The sequence below is a fragment of the Vulpes lagopus genome, chromosome 3 (genome assembly GCF_018345385.1).
Source record: "Vulpes lagopus strain Blue_001 chromosome 3, ASM1834538v1, whole genome shotgun sequence".
In the NCBI taxonomy this organism is placed as follows: domain Eukaryota; kingdom Metazoa; phylum Chordata; class Mammalia; order Carnivora; family Canidae; genus Vulpes; species Vulpes lagopus.
Window position 1 is genome coordinate 12361270 of NC_054826.1, and position 26794 is coordinate 12388063.

The 26794-nt window shown below is 41.4% G+C and overlaps 1 protein-coding gene across 4 annotated transcripts in view; it reads left to right on the plus strand.

The window, feature by feature from the left end:
* Positions 1–224: 224 nt before the first annotated feature.
* Positions 225–26794, plus strand: part of CDH6 (cadherin 6) — a 56006-nt gene continuing 29436 nt past the window's right edge. For all 4 annotated transcript variants that reach the window (XR_005986825.1, XR_005986827.1, XR_005986826.1 and 1 more), the window contains exons 1-2: positions 225–603; positions 24737–25031. Coding sequence is in view for 1 of the 4 variants with exons in the window: in XM_041748910.1 (XP_041604844.1) it covers positions 376–603; positions 24737–25031 (523 nt within the window). In the remaining 3 variants the exon portion in view is untranslated. The remainder of the gene's footprint in view (positions 604–24736; positions 25032–26794) is intronic.

Genomic DNA, 26794 nt, shown 5'->3' on the forward strand with positions numbered 1-26794 from the left:
GCTATGACTTAAAATAGGATTTTTAAGTGATAGAAAAGGAGAAAGGAAAGCAGCAGCTTCCGACTCGGCACATGCCTTCCATTTAGCATATCTGAAAGAACGGTTTCCTCACTTCAAAATTGATAGCCAACTTATTTTTGTTGTTTTGCTATTCAAATTTCTGTCCTCTTTTTCCAGAGCTTATTTGCTCTAACACTGAATTTTAAGCATCTCTAAAAATGTTTGATATGTTATTATTCTTTCCAGATATCCTCTGAGAGCCAAGCAAAGAACATTAAGGAAGAAAGGAGGAATGATGCTGGAAACAGTGCAGTGAAAAAAGACACTTCAAGGAGCAGGGTACCCACTACCCAGAGACTGGACTGTGTCATCAGAATGAGAACTTACCGGTACTTCTTGCTACTCTTTTGGGTTGGTCAGCCCTACCCAACTTTCTCAACCCCGTTATCCAAGAGGACTAGTGGTTTCCCGGCAAAGAAACGGGCCCTGGAGCTCTCTGGAAACAGCAAAAATGAGCTGAACCGTTCGAAAAGGAGCTGGATGTGGAATCAGTTCTTTCTCCTGGAGGAATATACGGGATCCGATTATCAGTATGTGGGCAAGGTAGGATTCCATTGGGCGCTTTGACATTCTGGTTTTAAAGCCTGAAGAAGTTACTCCTAATAAATAGATGGGGAGGATGTGAACTGTTCCCCAATACAGTAAGAATTGTTGCTTATCTGGTAAGACCTTTTTTTTTTCCCTTCACTTGAGTAGCTTCGGGAAGAAGACTGTAGCAAGAAGCTGGGAAATGTTAGCAATGCAACAAAGAAAGAAATGCTTCAGTTGAAAAAGAAACGCCCACAACCATCCACATAGGATTATCATAAATCCTTTAATTTTTACTTTAGCTTGAAAAATGTGGTCCGGCTATTCTATAAAGTAGGATGGTATTAAAAATAGGAATAGAGCGATTAAGCTGTAAGGGAAGGAAGGCTCCTTTTTCTCATTCTGAAAGCAAACATTCTGAGCGTCAGTCCTTTGGCCAGGTTCAAATTAACTACTTCTTAACACTGCTCCCGACAGTGCCATCCATTCTCTGACCAAACGGAGCCCTTTGTCCTCAAAATCCACCGCTGCCTCAGATTTGGTTGCCGTTACTGTTGCTACCGCCGCTGGGTTTGTCTTGTCTCAAATAATTGGCAAGAGCCAGGCATTTCGCAAACTTGTGATTCAATTGTGGCAAGGTTCGCAAAAGAGACAAATGGTTATGTAAAGGTGCTAGTTCCAAATATCATCTGACCATTTTATTGACTCTAGAAAGTAGAATGAGGAGGCATCACTTATCATAGCCCTTCGAGGTTACTGGAGCTGAGTCAGGGAAACAGCTCGGTTAGCCTGTCATCGTGAGTTTCACTGAAATTTTATCATCAGCTACATTCTTGTTGCAGAGTATCTGCATACTGCAAAGATGGGGGAAAAAATAGAGACACGGATTTGCACTTTTGCAGGGTTCTGTGTTCCATAATATGGTATTGATAGGAAATGTAATTGTCACATACCCTTTATGTAAACAGAGGATGAGCATAATAGAAATGATAAAATGTCTTTGTTTATGATTGCAGCTATGATTTTGAAACGACTGTGTTGGGATATCATGCAAATAGCGTAAATTTTGCAGATTCCAAGGGCTGCATGTTCACATTCCAGTCTGTTATCAGATATCCCTAAATAAGGAGGTGCAAATATTCTCTTTAAGTATTTACCACTATAAATGAAGGAAAGCCATCCATGGCTTGGGCTGAGGTAACCAGGCATTGTTCCAATGAATGAATTATTAATGTGGAATAAAGTAGGAGAGGAAGTATTCAGTGAAGGGGTGAACGTCAACACAGATTCCCCAAGGGTTTAGCCTTGTGTTTGATGTGAAACCCACACGCTGTGTGACTGCTGGAGAAAGACAGTCCCGTTACCTGTACCTCACTCCGTTTCCTTGGGAAATCTGACTGGCAAGCACTATACCAACAGAGCAATGGTTGTAAATAATAATAATCATCATCTTGCAATCTTTATAGCATTTTCTATAGTACAAATAACATTGTCATAGAAGATTAAGTCGTTTTAAATGCTTTATCTAAGTAATCAATTCCCCTTTCTTTCCATTTTTTCTTCTAAAATCGTGATGCCATTTTATAGCAAAAATACTACGTATTTTTAAAGAAAGGCTAGGATATTGAGGATGCTAGAAGCCGAAATGGAGGAAACTGCATAGGAATCAGTTTACCATGATCATTGTGAGAGGTAATCTTGCCACGGGGAAAAGTTTTGAGCTGTGGACTCCAGCAGATCTGAGGCTGCGTCACTGCACTGCCATTTGTGTGGCCCCAGCCAGGTTGTTAACCTTCCCAGGCTTTAGTTTCCTCGTCGAGAAGATGCAGGCGGCAGTGCCTGCGTCATGGAGTCGCAGTGTCGTTAAACTAAGAGAACTAGTGGCTGGCACATAGGTGCATAAGGATGTTCTTATTATTGGTGACAAAATCCATGTCTACACTCTATTAATGGTTATCTGTAATGCATTGAAGTGGGATATTGATTTTTATATCACTGCAGAAGTAAAATGAGGTAATTAGGGGATCTCTCAGTGGGTGGGAAATGTAGAGGATGGTGGCAAAATCCCTTCCCAATCACAACTTCAACGTAACTAGTCAGAGGTGGATATTTCTTTTGGCAGCTAGACATATTTCCCTACCTCACTATCATCCTTACCTCATTCCACCTCCTTGTGACACATAAGAGAATATCTGTTGGGGGAAAAAAAAAAAGGCCAGGGCAAATCACTGAGGTTGCCGTGGTCCCCAGCATTGCTATGTCAGATGTGTTTAAGAGGTGTTCTTGCTCTATTAACAGGGCATTTCCCCCCAAATCTACCTTTGGGGTTATGTTTTATCAACACATGAAAGGATTTCAGTATAACATACTTTTACTAATTAAAAATAGACCCAAAAAATTTTTTTTAAGAAAAAAGAAAGTCTGTTCCTCACGTGGCAACAGGTTGGTCTACTTTTAAGTAGATCTGGAACAAAGCATATACCTGATGTTAAGAAACTTTTGGAAAAGAACCAGAAAAAATAGGATTAGACTATAGCAGAGGTTCCAAAACGTTCTTGGTTCACGGTACCCTTATTATCTCAATAATTGGTTTCACAGTGTGCTCAGGACACAAGAAACAGATCCAAACAACTTAATAGGTATTTTTGTTCTAACAAATAAGTAGCTATTTGGGGGGGGGGGGGGGATACACAGCAATTAACAGAAAAAACAATATTTTGATCTTATTGTGAAATAATCAGAGTTCCTTACTTGCAGGATGCGGGCATCTCCTGGGCACTGCACAACTTCTAAGGGTAGACCCTGCCCCGTATTTCCTTTCCACGTTGGTTTTGCACTGTCCCCGCTTAGCACAAACACTGTGGGGCATCGGGGACAGAGGACATCACCGAAAGGAAGGTAGCACCACCTACTGTTGAAACTGTGAACTACCCTGTGCACCACCCGGAGCCCCACGGAGCCCAAGTGTCGCTGTTTTGCCCGAAATCCAAAGAAATCCGAAAATGCCTCCGGCCCCCGTGGGCTCCCCGATGCTCAGCGCGCTCGGTCGGCGGGAAGGGGTGTCCCGGGGCCAAGGGAACCTTAAGCCCTGCTGTGACCCAATTAAGTGGTAGTTCCCAGAGTCTATCCTTGGGGCCCGGAACGAAGAAGGTGAAGACTGACCCTGACCCGCGCCGAGGGCCGAGGCCCTAAGGGAGGAGAAGTGCGGCCGCGCCTGGGGGCGGCGGGTGGCCTTGCGCTGCGGCTCCCGGTTCCCGAGGTGCAGGAGGGATCCCGGGTTCCCGAGGTGCAGGAGGGCGGATCCCGGGTTCCCGAGGTGCAGGAGGGCGGCTCCCGGTTCCCGAGGTGCAGGAGGGCGGATCCCGGGTTCCCGAGGTGCAGGAGGGGCTCCCGGGTTCCCGAAGGTGCCAGGAGGGCGGATCCGGCGTTCCAGAGGTGAGAGAGGGCCGGGATCCGGGTTCCCGAGGTGCAGGAGGGCGGATCCCGGGTTCCCGAGGTGCCAGTGAGGCGATCCCGCGCGTTCCCTGAACGGGTGCAGGCAAGGGCGGATCCCCGGTTCCGACGGTGCAGGAGGGCGGATCCTACGGGTTCCCGAAGGTCAGGAGGGCGTGATCCCCGGGTTCCCGAGAGATGCCAGGATGGCCGTATCCCGGGTTCCCGAGGTGCTACGGAGGGGCGGATCCCCGGTTCCCGAGGTGAGAGGAGGGCGGATCCCCGGGTTCCCGAGGTGCAGGAGGGCGGATCCCGGGTTCCCGAGGTGCCAGGAGGGCGGATCCCCGGTTCCCGAGGTGCAGGAGGGCGGATCCCGGGTTCCCGAGGTGCAGGAGGGCGGATCCCGGGTTCCCGAGGTGCAGGAGGGCGGATCCCGGGTTCCCGAGGTGCAGGAGGGCGGATCCCGGTTCCCGAGGTGCAGGAGGGCGGATCCCGGGTTCCCGAGGTGCAGGAGGGATCCCCGGTTCCCGAGGTGCAGGAGGGCGGATCCCCGGTTCCCGAGGTGCAGGAGGGCGGATCCCGGGTTCCCGAGGTGCAGGAGGGCGGATCCCGGTTCCCGAGGTGCAGGAGGGCGGATCCCGGTTCCCGAGGTGCAGGAGGGCGGCGGGGGCCCGCGATGGGAAGAGGGAGGGAGGGAGCCCCGAGGCCGGGGTGATGATGGCGCCGAGAGACCAGGGGACACGTACAACCTGGAACACGGGGCGAGGCGACCAGACCCCTGGGCACCCTGGCCTGTCCCTGGGTCCCGTGGCCGGTGAGGCGAGCTCAGAGCCCAGGCACAGAGGGCGGAGGGAGGGAGGGAGGGGGCAGGGTAGGGGGTAAGAGAGAGGGGGTAGGGAGGGGCAAAGGTAAGGAGGGAGGAAGGAGAGAGGGATAGGGAGGGGGGAAGGGAGAGGGGGGAAGGATGGGGGAAGGCGGAGGGAGGGAGAAGAGAGTGGGGAAGGAGAGGGGAAAGGGGGGAGGGGAGGAAGGAAGGAAAGGGGGGAGAGCAGTAGAGACGGGGAGGGAGGGGGAGGAGTGGGGGGAGGAGAGGAGGGAGGGGGTAGAAAGGGGAGGGAGAAGGGAAGAGGGGTGGGAGGAAGGAGAAGGGGAGGGGGGAAAGGGGAAGGAGAAAGGAAAGGGGGAGGAGGAGGGCAGTAGAGGGGAGGGAGGAAGAAGGGAGGGGGAAAGGAGAGGGCAGGGGGAAGAGGGGAGGAAGAGGGAGGGGAGGGAGGAAGGGGATAGGGAGGGGCGAAGGTAAGGAGGGAGGGGGAGGGGGATGGTAGAGAGGAGGAAGGGAGGGAGTGGGGAAGGAGAGGGGAAGGCAGGGGAGGGAGGAGGAAGGAGAGGGGGCAGGGGAGGGGGGGGCACACCTCCTGCGCCCGAGGGTGGGGAAGGCCCCTTACGGGTGAGATGTTGACCGTCCAGATTCTGGTTTAGGAGCAAAGTCTCCAAGGCGCCTCCCCTAGAACAAGGCGGTGGCAGGTTGGGAAGCGAGCTAGGGAGGGAGGGTTGACCCGAATGGGTCAGTTCCTGGGCTTAAGACCCAGATACACTTACAGACCGGGATAAGCGATGGGATTCTTTATTCGAACACCTGACCATCTGGGGGCGACTTTCGGCGACTTCAAAGGCTCTCGTCATCCTTTCCCTGATGTCCTCTGCCCCTGGATTCCCCGAAGTATCGGTGATAAGTGAGGACGGGCCAGCTCAGCGATGCGGAGTCTCGCCCCCACCCCCACCCCCACGCCCACCCCAGGTCTGTAACCTGCATCTCAACGAGTTGGCCCAGTGAAGCGTGTGTACGCACAGTAACATCTCAAGAGCGCGGATTTTTTTTTTTTTTAATGCCTTGGCCAGGGCCTTCCCTCCGCCAGACAATCTTAGTTGGTTTTCCACTGTTTAGGATTCTGATATGTGGCAGCATCTGAGAACCGCAGACTCGGCCGCCTATAGGGGCCGCGATGGTGAGAAGGCGGCAAGGTCAGCGGCAAGGTCAGCAGCCCCACGGCCAAGGTCACGGGGAGGCAGCGCCCCGCGGAGGGACCCGGGCAGGGCTTCCCGGGGCGGAGGGCGGACGCCGAGACCCTCCCGACCCCACAGGCCGCCGCTTCCCCCTGCGGGCACAGAAGACCCAGAGGCACCTGCCCTCCCGCCAAGGGGGGACAGGAAGGCGGTGGATCTCGTTCGAAATCCGCCCAGGTTACCCTTGGCTTGAGTAGACTTCCTAGAAGACTAAGGGGGCAGCATCGTCATTGGCAGAAGGGCCCTGCCAGCTGCCAGTGTCGCAGTTGCTCGATGATGATTGCGGTAGAGACGAAGTTCAATACCAAAAGAAGAACGTAGGTCCATAGAGACTAGATCCTGGGCATGTGGGCATCATTAATACAAAGACGAGGCACGCCTGGGGGGGCTCAGCGGTTGAGCACCTGCCTTCGGCCTCGGTCGTGACCCTGGAGACCCAGGATCCAGTCCCACGTGGGGCTCCCTGCATGGAGCCTGCTTCTCCCTCTGCCTGTGGCTCTGACCCCCCCCCTCTCTGTGTCTCTCATGAATAAATAAATAAAATCTTTATAAAAAAAAAAGGATGAAAATATTGAAAACCTCAGACCTTGGCCCAGTTTTAGGCAAAAGATTTGCACATGCTCATTAAACTGCCCACAGCAATGTGGAATTCCCTGGTCTTCTCCGTTTTATTCTTTACAATGTTCTCTCTGTTCTTTTTCCACATAATATGTATACATGAGATGAATCTCCATTAGAAGCATTAGAAGAAGTATCTCGATACTTCTGTTTGTACCGGCAAACCAGGAGTTCTGTTTTCATTTGACAAACTGTGCATTTTCATAGATATTTTCTGATGTTGCCTTTTTGGAAGTTGATGATGGTTTTCTCTTGTGGAGTTTTCCCCAAAAAAATAGATATGCTGTGCTTTCTTTTTTTTAAGATTTTATTTATTTATTCATGAGAGACACAGAGAGAGAGAGAGAGGCAGAGACACAGGCAGAGAGAGAAGTAGGCTCCGTGCAGGGAGCCCAATGTGGGACTCAATCCCAGGTCTCCAGGATCAGGCCCCTGGCAGAAGGGAGACACTGAACCTCTCTTCTAAACCCGGGCTGCCCTGTGCTTTCTTTAAACAACATGAAAATTGGGGCTCTGTTTGAGGCTGTAATGTACACGTCCTCCTAAGATGCCTGTCTCCTGAGTCTTTAAAATTAATGTCTACCCCATTTAACAAAGGATAGACAGTAATTTGTTTTGTTTATTGTTTTGTTTTGTTTTTTGCTTTTTTGTGGGTTTGGGTTTTTTTGTTTGTTTGGTTTTTGGTTTTTGGTTTTTTGAGCCAAGCGATAGAAGTTTATTAAGCAGAGAAACAGAGAAAGTTCTCAAAAGTGAGAGGGGTCCCGACAGGGTTGCCCAACAGTAATGTTTTAACAGCGTGTAAAAATAAAAGTTGTCACCCATACACCCCCTTAAAATTAGGAATGAACAGTTATTTGTTCTTTGAATCACATGGTCTGAATTCAGTAAACACGAAGCAATATGATATTCATCCTGGAAGGCCACTTAAAAGATGCTATCCTTAAGATACTGCTTTCTTGTATTCCTTTTTTTTTTTTTCTTTTTTCTTTTCTGAAAAGATCCTCTTAAGTTTCAGTATAGAAACCTCCTGGCACTAATTTGAAGGGTGATTCAGAGAGTCATTTCACCACCGTGACTTCAAACAGCAGCATCTGATTAAAAGCATCGTCACGGCTAACATTTCCTGAGCATTATTGCTTCTTTCCAGACACTCTGTTCAGGGCTTCGAGTGTCTTATCTCATTGATCCTCATAGCAACATTAATGCTGAGATATGATTTATATCCCTATTTTACAGATGAGTAAACCAAGGCTCAGAGTACTCAAGTATTTCCGCCTAAGTGCTCAGCCTGCGAGACTTGGCAGTGAGCTTGGCTGACCTCACAACTGCTCACTTATAGTCCTTCCCCTGTACGTCCACTACTCACAGAGCCATTGCAAGGCACGAATGAAAAAACATTCCCAGAACACGCTTTGACATTCAGTGATTGCATGTGGCTCAATGCCAGAAATATCTGCTAGGAATCTGATGTGTGAAACCCAAGGGTAAATAGAAAGGGAAAAAAAAATTAAGACTAATGTTAAAGAGCTACACAAATATGTTTGCATTATGATTACGCACACTCCCTTTACTTTCTCTTGATCTTAATTTTCAGACTACATCAGTGATATTCAAAATAGTTACGTGTGGGCATTTTAAAACTAGATCTTCAATTAGCAGTCGTCTTTTTGGTCATTGTGGTGAAAGTGTGTCTTTTCTTTTTATTTCCCTTGATAACCTCTAAACTTCTATTCTGGTTCAGTGACCTGCAATAATCTTTTCTCCCTGAGTCAGGACAAGTGCCTTGGGCACATCTTTCTTCTTCATCATTTAAATTTAATGCTCAGCCACTTAACATTTTTATATTTCAATTGGTTAGTGTATTTAAGAGACCGTGGAATAGCTGGTCGACTGTACTTTGAAAGAAATATTTCAAAAAGTAACTTCCCAACTGCCAATATTGGCAGTAATCCTCATTGTGTTTCCATTCTCGCCAACTGAGTTCCCTTTCTTAATGACGTAAGCTTCAATTTGCTATTTGATGCTAAGATGTCCTGTGTGACTGTGTGACGGCAGTTCTCTGAGTCTTAAACGTTCCCTCTCTGCACAGCTGCTCGTGTGGAGAGCAAAACGGTTAGAATGTCTGACCTTGGTCATAAACCCAAAGGCAACACTTCGATTGCCCAGGTCACACAACCAAAGTAAAATATAGCAAGGCAAAGAAGGACCCAACCCCAAATCCTCCAACTTCCATGTCATTTATGTCTGTGGAATCCCATATCCTCCTGCTTGTAATTCAATTTGTTGAACAAAATGGAGGGATCAAGGTGAATAAAAGAGAGTTAAGGAGTCAGATCCTTTTTGTTCCCACTGAGCTATATTATCTCCTAACTCCACAAACTGAACAGTTCTAGAGGTTGTTGGAAAGTTATAGGCACTCTACATGCTCATTATAACAAATCCCTCCAATCTATACCATAGGCATTCCTAAGTATTTATTTACTGATTACCTTAACTTATTTGTACAATTATCAAGTAATACAAATACTTGATTTGCACCAGAATATTTTTTTTTCATATTATCAGCCCACCATACGAGATGGGAATTTAAATATGCAAAATGCAAACATCCCAGTTGACATTTCTTTCAAATCAAAATCCTTTTCATTTTGGCTAAATTTTATTGCAAAATTCAGATAAATATCCCTGACTTATTGATTTTTTTCATCTCCACTGATTCAAATGATATTAATTTCAACATGAGAAGCCAAGAATATACTGTAACCAGAGTTATAAGTTTAACTTTCAGAAGGCTTTATCTCTCCCGTCAAAATTAAAAGATGTCTTCCTTATGCTCTGCCCTGTTTTATCAAAATAAACAGGGTTTTTTTGGTAGAGGTTCTGCCTTTGATAACCTTCATCAAATTTAGACATTATCTTGATGTGCTAATGTGTCATTGGAATCTAAAGAAGGCATCTTTTGTTGCGTAGATGTAGTCTGCTAGTAGCAAATTCCACCTTCTTATAAGCTTTTATGTTGTCAATTATTAAAATGACAATGTGATACAATCCTCATGAGCATGCTAAATATATCAATATTCTTTGCAACCTATCTTTCCATCTGGAATTAAAGAAGAGGTTGAAAGAAAGTACAGAATTCTCCTAAGACAAAAAGATTTTTTTTATTGCTATTTTGATAAATAAGTAGAAAGAATAGATATTATCAAAGGTCAATGTGAGGAATCAGATTTGAAATTACGTGACCTGGAATAAAAAAGAAAAGCAGCATGACAAAATATTTCACCAGGAAAATAGTCAGAGCTTCTTCCAGTTTTCCATTCACAGAGAATACATACACACTCTTTTCTTAAAGAGGGGCATTTTGAAAGATCAAAATGTCTAGATGTGTGAAATATATGAATATTTGAATTGATATGTTTCAGAAGACCTGAGGGCAGGAATGGGGCTGGATGTGGGATTTAATGGTGACTATAGGACACAGAAATTGGAGATAAGGAGGCAATTGAAGAAGTTATCTCGGCTACGACATTTTTTAATAGGTTTGGAGAGAAAATGCTTTTCATTCATTAGACAATTATGCACTAGAGAGTTAAGCTAATAGCCAAGGAGGCTGCCTGTGTCTGTGCCCCCAGCTACACTATGACCACCTGGGTAATACTGGGCAAGGTAGTTAACATCCCTGCCCCCCATTTTTTCGAGTGTTACATGAGGGAGTAAGAAAGTTATTGAGGTGAGGATTTAATTAATTAATACACAGAAAGGCTTAGAACGGGGTATGGCACTCACAAAGGGAAGACCACCTAAGAAGGGAAGTCACTCTGCAATCAAGTGTGCCTTCAAAGAATGGGACCAAAGAAGAGAAGGAAGAAGTAAAGGTGCCCAGCGGATTACTGCACTAGTGTTCAGTCTCCTTCCGTGAAGTCAAGTATCACGGGCCAGAAGACGGTGCCAAGCCGCTAAGGCAGCTGCAGATATGACTCAGAACAGCAATTCCGAGAACTACACATGTATAAAAATATGAAGTCTTCCTTATTATCCCAACCAAACTAAAAATAAAATGTGCACTACTCTTCACCTTGTTTGATGATCCTGGTAACTTTTGTAGATACTCCTAGTAAGGCTATTTCTTATTTCATTTTAAAACATCATCCCCTTACGGCACAATTTGGAGTTCATATTATTTAAATCGCTATGAAATGGTAAAAGTCTGATTAGGTCTCATTATTTTTTCAATACAGACTTGAATGCATCCAACAATGCAAGAAATGACTATTGCATTTAGGGTATACTCATGTTTTAAGTTGGAATAATCGTAATTAAGTTGTTAGGTTGGAATTAATATCATAATCTCTTGTGTTATTGAACCAAAGTTTTACTGAGGGAAAATCACTCTTGACTTAATTTCTTGCCCTGAATGCTTCACCTTTTTAAGAGCAAAATAATTAATTCTTTGTTCAAAGTTCAACTCTGACCTTCAATATATTGAGTAGTGTTTTATGTCAGGTCCCAGGGCTCCTTTTTCAATTAGTACTTTAGATATTGAATTTGAATCTTCACATACTTATATCTTTGTAAACTCTGCAAGACCCTAGACTACATGTTTTATTCATTTTTGTATCCTTAAAAGTGCCTGGCACAGATATGCACAGTGGAAACAACCAAATATTACTTGAATTAAGCTGCAATGACTAAAGAGATAAAAACCTGCCATGTAATCTAGAAGTGTTTCCCAGTTTATTGGTGTGCATAGTTTGATATGGATATCACTGATAGTGTTTTGTGTCACTGGGTTGACAACTGAAAATCTAAAGTCTTTAAAGTTCAAGGATATATTAGGTAGTAAACATATAAACTAAATTTATTATGTCTTTCCATGGAAGCTACCTCTGGAAATTTCACATCAAAATGACACAAATATTTTATGATACAATGGAAAAAGCTCAAGCTACCTTAGTGCAAACCAGAGAAACTGAAGACAACACAGTTGTATGTGCATAAACAAGAAAGATAAAAAGAGAATATACAGCAAATAATATCATATCATAAAAGTTCGTTCCTTTAGGACTTTTACAATTGAAAACCAGACATCATTTAGGGTCTCAGTATAAGAAAGTTTGAAGCAAAAATGGGAAAAAGTGAGAGTTGACCAATAGAAAGCACATTTTTCCTAAAATTCCTAGAACGCTACATTGTGCAGACAATTCAAGGGCCTGGCAAAAAAGAAATCATTTAAGACCTGAAAATGTTGATTGCAATGATTCACACACAGAAAATCAACTATGGGGGAAAATGTGATAATATAGGAAGAGAAAAATTCTATATAATGACCAATTCTTTTCTTTACCAACTGTATGTTCTCCTAATCAACATATTTTGAGTTCTCAGAGGAAAAATAATCATTTCTGGAAAATAATCTCATCTTAACTCTTTCTACCATTTATAGATGAGCACAATTCAGAAGAGAAACAGGAAAAAAAGATGCCCCAAAATTCGGCTTTAACATACAGTCATGCAAAATTTTAGCATGCTTTATTGTTTTCTTTCTACAAATTGTGAAGCATGAGACTGGCTCATTTCCTTACTTAATCTACAGCCTACAGCTTCTTCCTCACCCTCACCCCCTTCCTCACCTCACCTCCCAGTGAGGGTAAATACCTTCTAGAAAGCAAACTTCCACTTTAGAAGTCAAGTAAAGCAGAATGGACTGTAAAAAGTTACCTTCTTGTCCAACTGCATCTTTTTTCTCCACTTTCATTGAGAAATAATTGACATACATCACTATTTAAGTTTCAGGTGTAAGGTATGATGTCTTGATTTACATGCTTTGAAACAACTATTACTACATGAGGTTTGGTGTGACTAGGATTCATCTTCTCATATAGACAAAAAAAAGAAAGGAAAAAATTATTTTTGTAATGAGACGATTTGTATCTTGAGTGTCCTATCCATCTTCCCAACTATAGGTATTATGTAAAAAGAGTAAAAATGGGAGGGGCTATTTAACTTGTGCAAAAGCTCTGATGTTGGTCATCACCCATCCACCTTCCTTTTTAAGGAAAATATTTTTAGAGCCAAATCAAGAAAACTAAGAGACTTGGTCCAACTTGAGTGGCAGTATTTTACTCCATTTTATCTCCCTTTCAACACAGTCTAGACATCACTTACTTCAGTTTTAAAATGATAATGCAGCAGTTGAAACTTTACTACAATGGCAAACCATCAAGTAATTTCTAAAGAAAGGAAGGATACGGGATAAAGAGACAGAATAGAAAACACAACACAAAAGGAATCAGTGCCAGGCAGGCAAAGCGTATTCCAGAATATTTGTAATGAGATAAAGAGCAGTGATAACGTCTTCTTACACTTCTATCAGGTGCTATGATTTATGAAGAATTGCTGCGTACAAGTGTTCTTGAATGAATGCACAAGCACAAGTCCAGTTGAGCAGGATGAAATCCTTTTGGGTGTGAGAAAACAGTCCCCAAAGGGTTAAGGGACCAATGTCATTACCAGCAGAGTGCCAAAGCTGGGGCTGGTGTCCAGCGTTTTTTATAGGTTTGAGTCTAATACTCTTGCCTTACACCACATTATTAAGCTATTGGAGTAGCAGAAAGTATTTTAGAGATGAGGACAAATGAAACAAAAGCATAATTGCTTAGAAGTTGGAACTGTATGAGAAGAGCCCTCAAATTCATGGCATTAGCTCACTTGTGAACACGGTCTCCAGCCTGGCCATCCAGATCCTACACATTTCTCTTCACTGATTGTTTCATTGGCCTCTTGAAGGAAGGAAAGAAAAAGGGAGGGAGGGAGGAAAGATGGAAAGAAGGAGGAAAGGAAGAAAGAAAGAAACAAAAAAAGAAAAAAACTGTTCAAATCATAACTTATAAACTGGTTCCCAAGCAAGGAAAACTAATAAATGAATGCGTTTATAATGTTCTCTCCTAGAATCAGTCACCAGAACTTTATGAGTAGGTTACAGAATTCCATTTAGTCATCATTTATTGAGTACATTCAGGATGCTTGAGAGTTAAGATTTGAACAAGAAGTAGTCCCTCTCTCAAACAAACTACTTGTTTTATAAAAATTGTAACTTGAACTTCTTAGATTCTAAGAGTCAATATAAGAATATTATATCCTACATATCTTTTACCACTGAAGAAAAACACATTTTAGGAAAAGTCCATTAGCTAGTGAGAAACCTTTTTTAAGAAATTTCTGCCATTTGAGTCATCATGTCTCAAATGTCTGCATTTATATTTTAATATTTTCTTCCAAAGTGTATGTGTCAGAGTGAGAGGGGAAATCAGAGAGAAGGGACCCAGGGAGCGTCCATGTACCTTTGTGTGGGCATGTGTCCTTAGATTTGACAATTACTAAAGAGATGATACCATCAGGCAAAAAGGTAGGATTGTAACCAGTGAGTTACGGTGCCTTACTAAATCAACTTTTGACTGGGTATCTGGCTCTCAGCTTGATTTACCACTGGCTTTTTGAAAATGAAAATGTTAGACTAAGCAAGAGCTGAGACTAATGTCACAGTCTGCCAAAGACCTTGGCCATCCAGAGTCAAGCTAAAGGCAGTAAACAATGCCTTTTTGGGGAAATAACTTCATGTGATGAATAAACCAAAAGGCATTTGTTTAATTGATAAATCCCAAATGAACAATAACATCTATTACAGTTTGTATCATTTGTGCCAATAGAATTTACAAATAACTTAGCCTGGGGTCTAATATAATAAATACAATGAATGCAGAAACCTCTGTAATCATCCTGGGGAGTGCTGTGTGGCAGTATGCTCTGGTGTGAATTAGCATAGACACTGGAGACAGGCAGATCTTGGTATCCCTCCTGCCCATGCCCTGAACTTTGGGTAAGTTACTTAACCTCCCTGACCTCAGTTTCTCCTAAAGAAAAAAAAAATGGAGAGAGTAAATGTTAGCTTCTGGAGTCATGAGCATTAACTGATGTAACACACAACACTTTCTTGCAGTATGTGACACATAGTAAGAGCTCACCAGAGGTGAGTGTCCTTACTCTTTGCTGGGATTCTTGAATGACCACATTCAATTTCAGACCACCTTGAATTCCAAGGATAAGGAACTACTGCCTTAGTTTCCTATGGCTGCTGAAACAAATTACCTCAGGCTCAGTGGCTTAAAAGAGTACAGTCTTATTATCTTACAATTCTGGAGGTGAGAAGTCTGAAATGGGTTTCACTGGGCTAAAATCAAGGTGTCCGCAGGATGTTCTTCTGGGAGCATCCGTCTGACTTTTGGGCTTCTAGAGGCTGCCTGTGTTCCTTGGTTCATTGTCTCCACCTCGATTTTCAAAGGCAGCAGCCTACCATTTTCAAACTCTGTCTCTGTGTCTCACACACACACTCTGAACTCTGCTCCATCATCACATTTCCATCTGACTCTAACTCTCCCCTACCTCTTTCCCTTATAAGGCTTGCCTGGATAATCTAGGGTAATCTCCCTGTGTAAAAACCTTTTATCTTCATCACATCTGTAAAGTCCTTTTTGCCACGTAAGGTAACTTAGTCACTAGTTCCAGAAATTAGGACATAGACATCTTTGGGAGAGCTATTATCCTACCTCCCACAACTATTATAGCACTAAAGTTTTGTTCATTTTATAGTTACTCTGGTACTTTTGACATTAAATTCAAGGTATTGAGTATAAAATATAAATGTCAAGGGAATTAAAAATTTTCTCCTGAGTTTAGATTTAAAATTCTTTTGCTTTTAGCACTTTGTCAGAAATTCTCCTCCACATAACACAAGGTCTGTTTCAGTGGTTATTAAATCTAACAAAAGATAAAAATTGAATGGAGTGGGGTCGTGTAGAATCTCTGCAAATGCAGAATCTGTATAGTATTATTTGAATGTATTTTAAATTTACAAAGTACACAAACGAGAAAGAGATGGAAGAATAGAAAGACAATAGACTACAGACAGATGGATAGATAGACAAACAGAATTCAATCAGTAGTTCTCAATGGAGGCAATTTGTCCCCCACTGGACATTTGGCACCATCTGGAGACATTTTTGATTGTCTTAACTTGAAAAGTCCTACAGGCATCAGGGGCCAGGAATGCTGCTAAACATCCTATAATGCATAGGATAGGTTCTATTACAAAGAGTTACTCAGCGCAAAATGTCAATATTGCAGAGGTTGAAAATCCTGGATTAGATAGATCTTTGTAATTCACCACTTAAAATACGGTTTGGGAGGGGCCTGGGTGGCTCGGTTGGTTAAGCATCCGACTCTTGATTTTGGTCGGTTAAGCATCCGACTCTTGATTTCAGCTCAGGGTCATGAGATTGAACCCCAAGTCCAGCTCCGTGCTTAGTGGGGAGTCTGCTTCTCTCTATAGCTACCCCTCCCCCCACTAAAATAAATAAATAAATATTTTTTTAAAATTTTAAAAAATAAACAAAATATTGTTTGGTACAGAGTAATCCTTTAATGAACGTTCATAGATCTGAATGCAAACATTCAGAGATAATATTTGTGTTGTAGTTAACAGAATACATGGAGGTATCAGATCATACGGACTCAAATACTGCTCGTTGGTTGTATGATGCTAAGAAATTACTTAACTCTTATTTTGCCTCCATTTCCTCATCAGTTAGGAGGAAATATGAAGAGTGTCATGATGCGTAACAATTTATGTATCTATGTTATGAGTTCAGCACATTTCCTGGCCCACAGAATAGGCTTAATAAATGTCTGCTATTATTTTCCCAAAACCCAGCCAGACCAGTTGTCAAACAGATGAATCATATAAGAGAATGCTTTAAAGATAAAATATTTCCACTGTTATAAAAATCAATCAAATTATTTATATTGTATAGAAGAATATAATTTTTCAGGTCATTATAAAAAGGCAACATAGTCCACTTGAAAAAGAACATGGGATATGGAGGCAGCTTGATCCTAGGTTTTGTCAGAGAAAAAGAGATTTTTCTTGATTTTTTTTAAAGCCCATTTAATGTATCACGAGATGGGCCCAACCAACTAGAATAAAACTCATGAATTCCATTTATAGTCACCAAAAATTACTGGTTCCAGGCTCTTGGCTGCAGGTCATGCTTCCATTCCATTCCCACTGACTTCTTAATTTTTTATACTGGAAATTGGCTCTTCCTGTCACCAAAACTCATTTTGCTATTTCTAAAATCAAGGGAGGGATTCCACAGACCTGAAGTCCTTTCTATATATAGCCTTGAGATTATGTATCTGAAGTCCCCAGGGAGCAGTGGCAGGTTTATGGGTTAAAGGTGAAAGTAGACTGGTTTTTGTCTATTTCCTTTTGGGGCAATCATGTGGTGAAGGAGAACCCCCTCTTAGCCCCCAGGAGACTTCCCAGGCTTCTCCAGGGCAAGGAAGGGATGGATGATCCCATAGATGGTACCTATCAAAGACAAAGCAACCCAGTAGCTGAGACCACAGGAGCCAAGGGTAGTGGAAGTCACAGTGAGACATCAGGAGCTTTTTTGATGGCAATGAGGCATACAGGATGGAGCTACTCAGCTTTGATCTTGGAAAACTGATATCATGCTTCCACCTGCCAAAAAGCACAGATGCCACTGAGGAAAGTAATGGATGAGAGATATCTCTCCAAGAAACCAGTGGGCCAGAGGGCAATACAAGGACTGCCCTTGACTCCAAAAGCCCCCAAGTTTCCCTCTGACAACAGGCCATGTGAGTCTCTTTTCTTTATACACCCAGATGGTATCTTGGACTGGATCAGGGGCAAGGGGAGAAAGCAGAAGCCAGAAAGACTGAGATTTATCTAAAAGAGTTATCTAAAGAGACTCTATTATTGAATCAGGTAGACGTTATTGGATTGCACTAAATTATTGACTCGATGTGCAACCTAATATTGAGTTCCTAATACTCAATAGGATTAGAGCTTAAGGGATAAACTATAAAAAAAAAAAAAAAAAAGGAAGCTGCATCTTCCCTTGCACATCTGAGTGCAGTGTGCGAAAATATGTGGCCCAGCAACTCAAGGGAAGCAGTGTTTCTATTTTAGCTGACTTTATTGCTTTTATTACCCCAGGCACATTCTCAAAGCCTCCTCTGATTTTCTCCCACACTGAGCCTTGAAACCATGCCACGTGCTCATGCTGGATGCTAAATCATTTCTCTTCCATCAGTAATGTTACCTTGTCCAGGAAGTCTCCATAAACCATCAAAGGTTGACATGTTCCCTGACTCTAACTTATCCAATATAGAAGTGCCTTCTATGCTATTCTCCAGCTTTTTACTTATCTTATTATTCCTAATACTTAATAAGAGTACTCAAGTGTCTAATTTCTGCTTTTATTCAGAGTCAGTACTTCCAAGCCAAACTGCAAGTTTATAGAAGGCACGTGTGCTGCGTTTTTTTATTATTATTATTATTATTTTATTCACTGTCTCATGCAGCTCTTCAGGCCCATATATGTTTTCAAATGGTCTTGGTTCATAAAGTTAAATTAGTTTTATTATTGGAATAATGTTTCTGTGAAATGGAGCATTTTCCATTCATTATCCATTAGTTTCTACAACAGGAGGATATTTGAAATATAGCACCATAAGTCTTGAAGCTCCTTCACCCTTAACAGATGACTTCTGTCCCAACACTCAGTGTACCTATAATGTTCAGTGCACTCACTATATTTATAACTTGTCTACTTTCTTCACCAAACCCAATACATGTTAGCTTTATTATTGTACTAAGATTTAATTGATTATTAAATAAATCTTTTTAGATCTAAGGCAGTACCTTGAACTCCTCCCTCAGACTGCTCAGATTGCACCATGTGCCTAGTGTTTGGTAGTGATTGCTAAGTGATCTGGCAACTTCAGGAATGTATAATCTTGGTACATAGAGTCACACTAAAATCCAGCGAGATGGGAGATGGAGGACACTAAGATTTATTGATTGCTTTCTATATGTCAGAACCTTCATTGATTATTGATATTTTGTCGAATTTTATCTTTACAATATTCATTCATTCATTCTTTAAAATCATTCATTATTGAGGACCTATAATGTCCAGTATGTCAGGTGCTAAGAATATAGAAATGAACTGTACCTTCCTTCACGCAACTTCCAATATAGCTATTTACTGATTAAAACATGAAAATGAGGGATCCCTGGGTGGCGCAGCGGTTTGGCGCCTGCCTTTGGCCCAGGGCACGATCCTGGAGACCCGGGATCGAATCCCACGTCGGGCTCCCTGCATGGAGCCTGCGTCTCCCTCTGCTTGTGTCTCTGCTTCTCTCTCCTCTCTGTGTATTCTCATGAATAAATAAATAAAATTTAAAAAAAATAAAATAAAACATGAAAATGAGTCATCAAAAAGATAGAATCCACTAATGGCTAAGTGGGGAATAAACTGAGAATGTATAGCAGAGGAATCTAACTTAGACTAGTAGCTTAGGGAAGGCTTTCCTGAGGAGATAGAGATTATGCAGACCTGATATAGGAGTGGGATCAACCAGGTGAAGTTCTTCAAAAGGACTTTATGCCAAGGGGACGTTATGCAAGGAGGCCTAGATATGAAAGAGATCAATGTATCCTTTAGGAAGAAGCAGAGTATGCTGGAATATGGGTGTCAGGAAAAGAAAGGTGGCTGAGGAGGCTAGTGAAGGGGCAGAGACCACTGTGGACTTCGGAGGCCATGTTAAGGAGTGAGGCTGGGCACTTTTAGCCTGAGAGTAAAGAGAAAACCCTGGAGGACTGAATTAGAATGGCATCCTCAGACTTGGTGTTGTGACTGTTTAAGTCGGGCCAGTTGTGAAAAGAAAAATAGACTGAGAGGAAGCAAGACAGAGTATGTGTGAGGAGGGCCTCAATGCGATAGACCAGGGAGAAATGGCAGTAACTTGGACCAGAGGAGTGGAAATGAGGACAAGCAGGTGACTCCAGATAGATGCAAGAGGTAGAACTGACAAGAGTTTGGTGGCTTAATGAAGTGGATGATGGAGGCAGAGGGGAGGGTCTAGAATGACTGTGGTGGCCTCTACAGAGATGGGACAGAGGAGCAGGTTTGGAGAGAAGGTGATGAAGTAAGCTGGGAAGTACTGAGTGTAAGTTGTCTACAAGTTGTCCACAAGACTCACCTGGAAATCAGATGCATCTTTGACTCTAGATCTCCAGAAGATGGTCTGCCCTGGGGTCATCTATAGGTTTGGGTATCGAGGGCGCACAGATAATATTTCAATGTAGAAAAATAGAGAGATGATCTCATCGGGGGAAAAATATGTGAAATGAGGAAAGACAAGGATCTAAGACATTGGCTTAAGGGTGACCAACTGTTAAGCAGCAAGTACAGGACGAATAGCTGGTGATGTTCCTTATTCTGAGTTCTATCTTATGGATGGCAGAATTAAACTAAGCTAGTGTCATTAATTTAGTTAATTAAGCAGGAAAGTCAGAATTCAGACCCAAATCTTTCCACCTTCTGAATACTTCATGTTTATGATGTGAAAATGATTTATTGAAGCATTTCTCTGAGCCGTCCTTTGAGGCATTTTACATATGTTATTTTATTAATTTTCAGACCAATGTCCCCGTAAACTAAGTATCATTATTATTCCTAACATAGAGATGAGAAAACTGAGACTTGGAGAGATTTATTTACCTGACCCTATAATCTCTAATACAGAACCTACTTCTAATCCCCACCATGTACTTCAAGCAAGGCTGAATTTCTTCCTGGCATAAGCTCTTTACAGCCTTCACAAAATTAAGAATATTCACTAGCATTGCAGAGAGCGAAGTATGTATTATACACATATATACTCAATATATATGTGTGTGTATATATTGAATTCAGTGAAGCCTCAGTTTGTCCTAACTTAATTGTAGACTTATTTTCTTAATTTAAAATGATATTCAAAAAATAAAAATAAAAATAAAATAAATAATAAAAATAAAAAATAAAATAAAATAAAAAAATAAAATGATATTCAATCTGTTTAGCAGAAAGATGTTCTCTCTCTCTGCTGTAACTCCTTTCTCTGTCTCAGCCCCATTCAGACACCTTTTCACAACTGTTCTCTCATTGCCCTATGACATACCTGATTATCAACCTTTAACTACTTCTTAAATGGCCACATAACATTGGCACTATACTCTATGAGCCTATCAGCCATAATCTAATTTTTTACTTAAGCAAAAAAATCACATAACCCCTTTCGGGCTGTTGTGGGTAGTTCTCCAGGCACACCACAGAGGTAAGCTACGGTTTACACTGTTTTCTGTCTCGATGATTCATATGCTTAGAAGATTCAGTTTGATTACCGAGCCAGATAGTTACTTGGTGACCCATAGGTAATGGGAGGAATAGGGCAGCATTAGCTAGTTTCATAAACCATGAAAAACCTGCACAATTAGTGTTATACTTTTGAACTGGAGTCAAAATCCAGATGAGAGCTGGCACACGTAGCGGGTAAAAAGAGGCTGGCACTGCTTTGGTGTTGCCCTCCGTGGGGCCATGTCTACAACCCCAAATCCTTGTATTTATTTGTCAAGGTGCTGCACTTTAAAATAATAATAAATCAACAGAAAAACAAAGACCACGAGCTCCTTCTGGAACAAAATGTTGCAGGTACAGTAGTAAAAAGTCCTGCCAGCCCCAGATGAGATGTGACTTTCTGAGGAAAGTGGATAATTTTTACTTGATGGTGAATCGTTAAAAGTGAGCCAGATGATTAAACTTAATGGAACAGCCACATTAAACTGAAATTAGTAAAAACATGCCTCGGGCAGCCTACAACCTTTTATTTGTTGTTGTTTAACTTCTGCCTTTTACAGTGGCCATGATGAATGACATCACAAAAGAAAAAATCCAATTAAAATCTAAGTGCTCAATAAACCCCTAATGTCTGGTTGCCACCACCACGTTCACTAGCACTGATGTGTTGTTTCCTCTTTTCTCCAAGAAGAGAGAGACAAGAACTGGCCCCAGGGGAATTCAGTGGAAGGAGAAAGAACACATAAAGGCTTCTGGAGGTTTCTGCTCTCTTCACTCTATCAGACATAGGCACTGCACTTCGAGGGGGATGAGGTTAAACTGTTTTATTATCAGACAATGCCTGAGTAAAGAGATGCATTTTCCCAGTAGTTTTCAAATATTGATAAATCAGAATTGGGATCTGGAGAGCAATCCTGTTCATACTCTTAGTTGGTGTCTCCACTGCCCTTTCATACTGTCTCGGATGTTTGTTCTATAAGTCATCGAAATGGTCTCTCCTGACAGCTAAAAATAAGTTTCTGATTACTTTTACCTGAATAAATCTTGTGACCAGATGTGGTATTCACCTACTAAGTTGCAACAATTACAATATTGAGAGTGATGAAAGAACCGGCCAAGGGAAGTCTACAATCTTGTGGAAGGTGGAATCTAATATATCACATGGCAAGACAGCAATTGCCACCCGGTAGAAGAATACTAGCTTTTGATGACAGATTTTACCTTAGAGATACCATGTGTTTGTAAAATTGGGTTTTCAAGGTCCTCACAACAAACTTCTCAAAGTCAAAATAAGAGCCAAAACGTTCTTATTACGAACGAGGGGCTAATAGGAATGATATCTTAAAATGCGCTTTTGCTGCATGTTTATATAGGAATTACTATAGTATTTGGCCATGGACTCTAATTAGATCTTCCTGATAGCCTGGTCCTGTGCTTCTATTAACCTCATTTTATTGATAAGGATCTTGGCTCAGGGAGGCTAATTGACTCTGCTATGATCTTACACTTGGTGAGTGAGAGAGAATGAACACAACGCCTATTTGGGACTCTGGTGCGGTGCCCCCTGCACTGTGCCAGGTTTGCTAACCATGGCTGCCCGGAAGCCAGATCCAATGGGCAGTGATGTTGGTTTCATTACTCATGACTTAATGAAATAGCTTTTTAAGAGCTCTCTTCAGTCATTAGAATTTGACAATTGAGAGTTAAAGTTTCCCCAGTGGCTCTTTCTGTGTAATCATGGTTTCAACATTTCCTTAGCATATCACATTACACAAATCATGGAGTCCTCTTTTGTTTTACATTTCTTATTGCGTTTGTCTCACTTCTAAGCAATTCCCTCCCCGTTGCCATTTATCTTCCATTATTTCTGCCAAATTGCTTTCAAGGCTACTAATTGTATGAATAATATTCTCTTCCTCAAACTCTGCTATTAACCAGCATTAGCTGTGTGGCATTGGACACAGTATCCCTATCTCTAAAAACAAGAAGGTTGCACCGAGTAATCTATGGGGCCTCTTCTTGTGCTCAAGTTCTAATATTCTGACTTTCACACAAGGTGTGTATATGACTTTGAAAACACTCCATAAACCGGAGCCTTGGTTTTCTTGACTCCACGATGATGGATTCAGTTAGCTCACATTCCCCAAAATGTGTTGGAAAACCGTCCTCAGGAATGCCAACACCCAGAAAGGTTTTCTTCACACAAGAATGTTGGGAAACCTAGATTAAATAAAATCCAGTACAGTTTTAAACCGTAGGCATTCACTGCCTTTAATATGTTAATGTACACTGGGTGACTCCCAAGACAAAGACAGAGAATGAAGTATTTCCCAAACATGGGAGCAAAGAACCCCTTTTCCTTAGCACTTTGTATAAACGATAGTCTATGAAATATACTTTTAGAAAGACTGGATGAGCTTATTTTAAGAGTCCCTTTTTGGCTTGAGAGTCTGTTTTCAAATGTCTCAAAGACACTACTCTCGGCATTTTGTGTAGTATGAATCAACAGGACACAGTTGGCTTACCTGTTGCTAGTGTTGCCGCTCTTGTAACACAACCCGTACTCTGTTTAGACAGAGCTAAAATAAGGTTTAAGGATTACCTGCCTTCCCAATAAATTATCTGGCCTGTATGTAGCTGATACTTATAATTGTGACCTTAAAATAGTTTCCTTGATTTTCACTTCTGCAAATTCGTGAATAGGGTTAGCTTATCTGAAGACCTAGGCAAAATACTTTCTAAACTTTTGCTTAGTTAGAGAAAAGGGGATTTAAGGACACAACAGGAACTCAACACTCTTGAAACCATCTCTGAGATAGGCAACGTGGGCAAGTGATCCAAGATAGAATCATTATCTTCTACTTCAATGGTATATGAGCATTTGCTTAATTCAACCTTTAACCCAGACCCATTTCATTGACACTTAATCTCATCAGAGCCTCTGCTTGATTACCTTCAGGAGCAGGGAACCCACTACTTCATAAGGCAGACTATTCCATTTTAGTCTGGCTCCACTTTTTAGAATATCCTCACCTATATTAAATGAAATTCTGAGTATTAAATGTTCTTGTTCAAAGTGACCTTGTAAATTACCTAGTCAAGGGATTTTCAAAGCACTGTTCATGGCAACACTTAAGATGTTTCTCAAGTGCTTTGAGTTGAATTTCATACATAATTAAATAAATATCATATCTTCCCAGAAAAGTGATTATAAACTCCCATCATATAAGAAAGACTCAAAGAGACTGAGTAGCTTCCCTAAATTCACCAAGATAGGAATATATAGAGGCAGAATGTACTCAGGTCTCTGTTTCAGAAATCAAAATCCTTTCCTCAAGAGCGTATCGCTGCTCTCGTATGTCCAGATACATAAAAGTGAGGAGGAGAGTGTACTTGTAGAATCTGAATGCTGTCATGAAAATAAGAATATAGTGAAAAAAGTTTTGTTCCAACCAGGCTAATATGTCCTTGGGTCAATTGCTATTACTCTGGCCTTTAGAATTCCCTTCTTCAAAACAAAGATTACTGCATTTTCTATAAGCTCTGTTCCAGTTCTGGAAATTTCTATAATTGTAAGGAAACATATTCTTTAATGAATGGCATTACTATTGAGGACTTAATTAAACAGTAAAAGGAAAAAAGAAAACCTCCAAACCTGTATCCCTCAGAAAGGATTGAATGAAAGTTGACATAGCAAGCATCATAAAGACAAACAGTTTAGAATCACATGCTTGACTTTTACTTTCTTTAATTTTTTTTTTCTACACTAGTTACATTCAGACCAGGATAGAGGAGATGGATCACTTAAATATATCCTTTCAGGAGATGGAGCAGGAGATCTCTTCATTATCAATGAAAACACAGGGGATATACAGGCCACCAAGAGGCTGGACAGGGAAGAAAAACCTGTTTACATCCTTCGAGCTCAAGCTATAAACAGAAGGACAGGGAGACCCGTGGAGCCTGAATCCGAATTCATCATCAAGATCCATGACATCAATGACAATGAACCAATATTTACCAAGGATGTTTACACAGCCACTGTTCCCGAAATGTCTGATGTTGGTGAGTGAGATGCAATTTCAACCACACAATGTTTCTCCTCTAGTACATCAACTGAATAAGGGATATCCTATGAGTGAAATTTGCTGAGCTGCGTGAATTTAGATGCTAAATTCTAAAACTATCATATTTCAAACAATTCCTTTATGACCTTTTTGTAAGTGCACCTGCGTTTCCTAATGTTACTTTAGTCTCATTTTATCATTATCTTTAAGAAAATAGCATTTCCTCTAATGATAAAGGGATGAAAAATGGCAGGCAAGAACAGGAGGAAGAAAGAGACATCACCTCATCCACTTCCTACCCCCCAAGTGCCCACTCTGCTCCTCACGCTGAGAGACAGCAGCCCTCTCCACCTCTCTTAGCACATATTGGTACTGGGCCTGAGGTGAAGATCTCCCCAGTGTAAAACAAAAGCCTAATTTACAATCCAGACTCAAGAGTAATGACAGTTGCTTTAATTAACTATGTATTTGAGAAAGAGCCCCAAAGAAAATTTTTTTTAAAAATCCATAAACAATGTGCAGATGATGATGTCTAGGGGATATATCCTTTATTAAGTGATGGATATTAAAAGATTTTTTCATGACATTAATACAGTGAATTAATATTTTGTGCACAGTTCTACCAATTTCAAAGTTAATAAAGTTTGCCTCTAATTTGCTTAAATTGGGAGGTCAACAGAATTTAAATTTTAAAAAATCCTACTGACATCAGTCTTAGCCACATTAAAATACTTCATGGGAGACAGTGATAAATTTTAAGCTACTTGAACCAAGAGTTATTTTTATTTTCATTCAGTATCAAACTCAGAAGGGCTAAATTACATAATAATAACTTTTCTATAATTCTATGAGTCAGATATCAGGCGTTTTGGGTCACAGTTCCAAGACTTGGAAAAACCTAATCCATGGAAATTATTGTAAACCCTCTAAATCTTTCTCATCAAGAAGTTGCTCATCTCATTATTAAAGCCACTCTGTATTTTCAGAAAAACCACAAACCATCAGCAAAGCAAAAAAGAGGGATTAGAACTCTTTTAAAAGGAAGATTTTAAAAGGAAGATTTGTTAGGAAAAAAGTATTTTTCCTCTATGCGGTAAAAGGCAGGAAGCATTAATGGAAGATAGTCTCATTGTCAGCACCACCCAGAAAAACAGTTTCTAGAAAACAAAACTTGATGTGCAAGGTGTCCCTGCACAACTATGGGGGTGTCATTCACTTTTGAAGCCATTATAGAATTAAGTATGTATTACAAATATTTGGGGTAGCTAGAATTAACGTGTCTTGAGGAAGGAAAGTCTTTCTAATTTGCACACAGGCACAGTTATATTCATATTAACCATTACCATAAATTAACGTCATTATTATGATATAAAAAGCCATCTTTAAGAAATGACATCATGACTGGGGGACAGCAGCAGGGTGGTATAAATGCACTTTGATGTTAAACAGACCTGAGTTTGAAACTCTACTAATAAGCAGCAACGCGATGTCTCCGATCCTTCAGTTCCATATGTACAAAAATAATAAAGGTCAACACCTAAGGATTATCATGAAGATGAAATGAGAAAACAGGTGCAGAGCCCCCAGTATAATATCTGGCAACTAACAGGGGCTTAAAATCCAGACAATCATATTCTAAAGCATTCAAACTTAATATTGATGTCAAATAAGAATGTGGGTGTTTGTTCATTTCTACTCTTAGCTCTTGCTCTAAAATCATATAAATGCTTTCATTCTCCCCACCTTCCTTCCCATATTACA